This window comes from Myotis brandtii, unplaced genomic scaffold (assembly GCF_000412655.1).
Source record: "Myotis brandtii unplaced genomic scaffold, ASM41265v1 scaffold699, whole genome shotgun sequence".
NCBI lineage: Eukaryota > Metazoa > Chordata > Mammalia > Chiroptera > Vespertilionidae > Myotis > Myotis brandtii.
In genome coordinates, this window is record NW_005370733.1 from 501,471 (window position 1) to 504,143 (window position 2,673).

The 2,673-nt window shown below is 65.1% G+C and overlaps 1 protein-coding gene across 1 annotated transcript in view; it reads right to left on the reverse strand.

Moving 5' to 3' along the window:
* The window catches only part of NTNG2 (netrin G2), a 54,519-nt gene that overhangs the window by 12,270 nt on the left and 39,576 nt on the right, over nucleotides 1–2,673 (reverse strand). Inside the window, exon 5 of the mRNA XM_005882152.1 lies at nucleotides 1,286–1,417. Coding sequence (XP_005882214.1) covers nucleotides 1,286–1,417 — 132 coding nt within the window. The remainder of the gene's footprint in view (nucleotides 1–1,285; nucleotides 1,418–2,673) is intronic.

Below are 2,673 nucleotides of genomic sequence, written 5' to 3' on the forward strand. Positions count from 1 at the left end.
TCTTACACCCAGTCAGCAGCAGCTCAGCCAGTGGAGTCAAGGTTCCTCGTGTGTGTGGGTGCACGTGTGCGTGGGTGCACGCGACCGCCTCCCACCCACACAGACCACCGCGTACAGGCAGACACCGCACCACCTCGGCGGTTTCTGTGCCCAGTGGATGGGGGGCAGGAGTGATCGGGCCGCCCTCATGGCCACAGGGGCCCCAGGGGCTTGGGGCCAGGGTCTTCCTGGGACCTGTCGATGCGGCTGAGAGAGAGAAGCGAGCGAGGGTGGGAGCTGGCAGGTGGGGGCAACGCAGAGAAGCAACATGGGACCCCATGAGTGGACCTGGGCCCCCCCAGGCCCAGCCTCCTCTGGTGCTCTCTCGGCCCCTGGGGTCCAGAGAGGTGGAGGGAGGCAGCGCCTCCAGAAGCACTTCTGAGGTTTGGGATCTCCCACCGCTGGCTGCTTGACGCTGGTGGTGCTCCGAGCAGCCGGCACACCTGCCAGGGGCAAGGCCGCCCCAGGGCTGACTACTCTGGGGCCTGAGTTGAGCTGGCCGTCTTAGGACCCGGCTTCCCCCCCAACCCCCAACCCCCGCGATGCCCAGAGGGAGGCCTGCCCACGGTCAGGCTGGGGGTTCTGCTGCTGGTGGGGAAGGTGAGCCCTCTCTTGCCTGGCCTGAGAGGGAGGGGCCAGGACTCGCGGGGTCATGGGGCGCTTCCAAAGCAGCACTAAGGAGAAGCTGGTGGGAGGAGCAGTGGGGGCTGCAGCCCCAGCGAAGGGGTGGAGGGAGCGGGGAAAGGTGATGGCGATGCACAGTTGGGGAGGGGCGCCCCGGGGCCCAGGGGGGCAGGAGACTCCCTGCTTTCCTCTCCTGCTCTTCCCAGCACATGCAAGCAGCGGGCATCGCAGGCCCGTCCGGCCCCAGGGGGGCCCAGGTGTGTACTCACTGCCAACAGCGGAGCCCGCAGCGGCACCTGTGGAGAGAAGGGTCTCAGCCTGCGGCCATGGTTGGGCAGCACCTCAGCCTGTGGGCCGGGGCCCTGGGGGTTCTTCTGGATGGAGAATGGGTGCAAGAGGGGAAGGGGAGGCCGCCAGGGCAGGCGATGCCGGAGAGGCTGCCAGTCAGAGGAAGTGGCAGGGACTAAAGAAGGTCCTGGCAGCAAGGAGGTGGGCTGGGCTCCTGGGAGGAGGAGCGGGAGGGGCCAGCCGTCACCTCTGAAGGCCGCTGTGCCATAAGTCAGCCTTCAAAGGTGTGCGTGTGTGTGCATGTGTGTGTGCGCATGTGTGTGCATGTGTGTGCATGCGCCAGGACCGCGTGCGGAAGTTCTTGCGGCACCTGCCGCAGTCGGGGCCCGTGGTGTTGTGCTCGCACTCGCACTGCAGGCTGCCCTCGCGCACGGAGCACAGGTTGGCGTGCAGGTTACACTTGCACCTGCAGGGACACAGGACAGAGTCAGTGAGCTCCCGAGGGGCCGGGCCTGGGAGGTGTCGGTCCCGCACCAGGCCCACCCGCCAGGATTCTCCCTCAGGGCAGTCGCTCCCGGCTCCCCCTCCCGTCGAGGGGACCCGTTCAGGCCTCCCAGGACTCAGGCCTCCCGGGACTCAGGCTGTGGGTCTACCTCTGGTCTTGGCTTCAGGGCTTACCCCTCGGTCGGGGGCGGGTGACAGTGCCCTGTCCCAGAGGCTGCGTTTCCAGCAGCCCAGCTTCTGACCCCCTGGCTCTAGACTAGGGAGGTCGCCAGGTAGCGAGACGCAGCCCTGAGCTCACGTTCACCTTCCCTCGCAGAAGAGGGCCCCTCAGGCCCGGGGAGGGCTCCCTGGGAACCATGACCCACACCATCCGCTGCTCGTGACTCTCGGGCCCAGGCCCACGGCCGGACCCGGCTCCCCCAGCCCGGACACTGGCCGTCGCGGCTCTACTCCAACACGGCGGGAATAAGACGCCCGTGGAAAAGCCGGGCCGGTTCCCCGAGTTCCAATCCACGACCACATGCACAGGGCGGGGCCAAAGGAGGTTCAGAGAGTTTATTCTTGCTTTATTATTAATTATTGCATTATTTTCCATACCAACAACTGTAACCCTACTTTTGCCCGCACTGTATCCTGTGGGCCTCGGAAAAGCATGGGGGGCGGGGGTGGGCCGGCACCTGTTGGCACGGGGGGCCCTTCCTGCTGGGGACCCAGAGATGACCCTGCGCTCAAACCTGCAGGCCAACATATTCGATGCTCTCCTGAGGCCCCTCACCCTGCCCCGCAGCCACCGACAGGGTGCACGGGCGGGTGAAAGGCTCTGGCAAGGCCTGCGGGAAACCCTGTCTGACTTTGTCTAACAAAAGTTACTTTGCAAAATGTATTTGACCTCGGAAGGTTTCAGGTGTGTGTTTTTTCTCTCAGTTCCTATTTAATATCCCACGGAGCCGGCTGGAGAGGCACCAGCTGTGCGGAGCCAGGAATGTCCCGCGCCTCTGGCCCGAGGACGAGGTATTTTTAGATGCCAGCGACATACAGAGAGATTGCCATCTCCACGTTGGGTGGTGCTGGTGACCTTGGCTGGTTAAAATGCGCAGAAGGGCCGCGGAACCTGAGAAGCTTATTGTCAGGACGGTGGCGGGAGTCCCAGGGTGTCAGGCCCACGGGCCCTGCGGCACGAGAGCGAGTGCGGGGGAGGCTGCCCAAGGTCACGGGGTT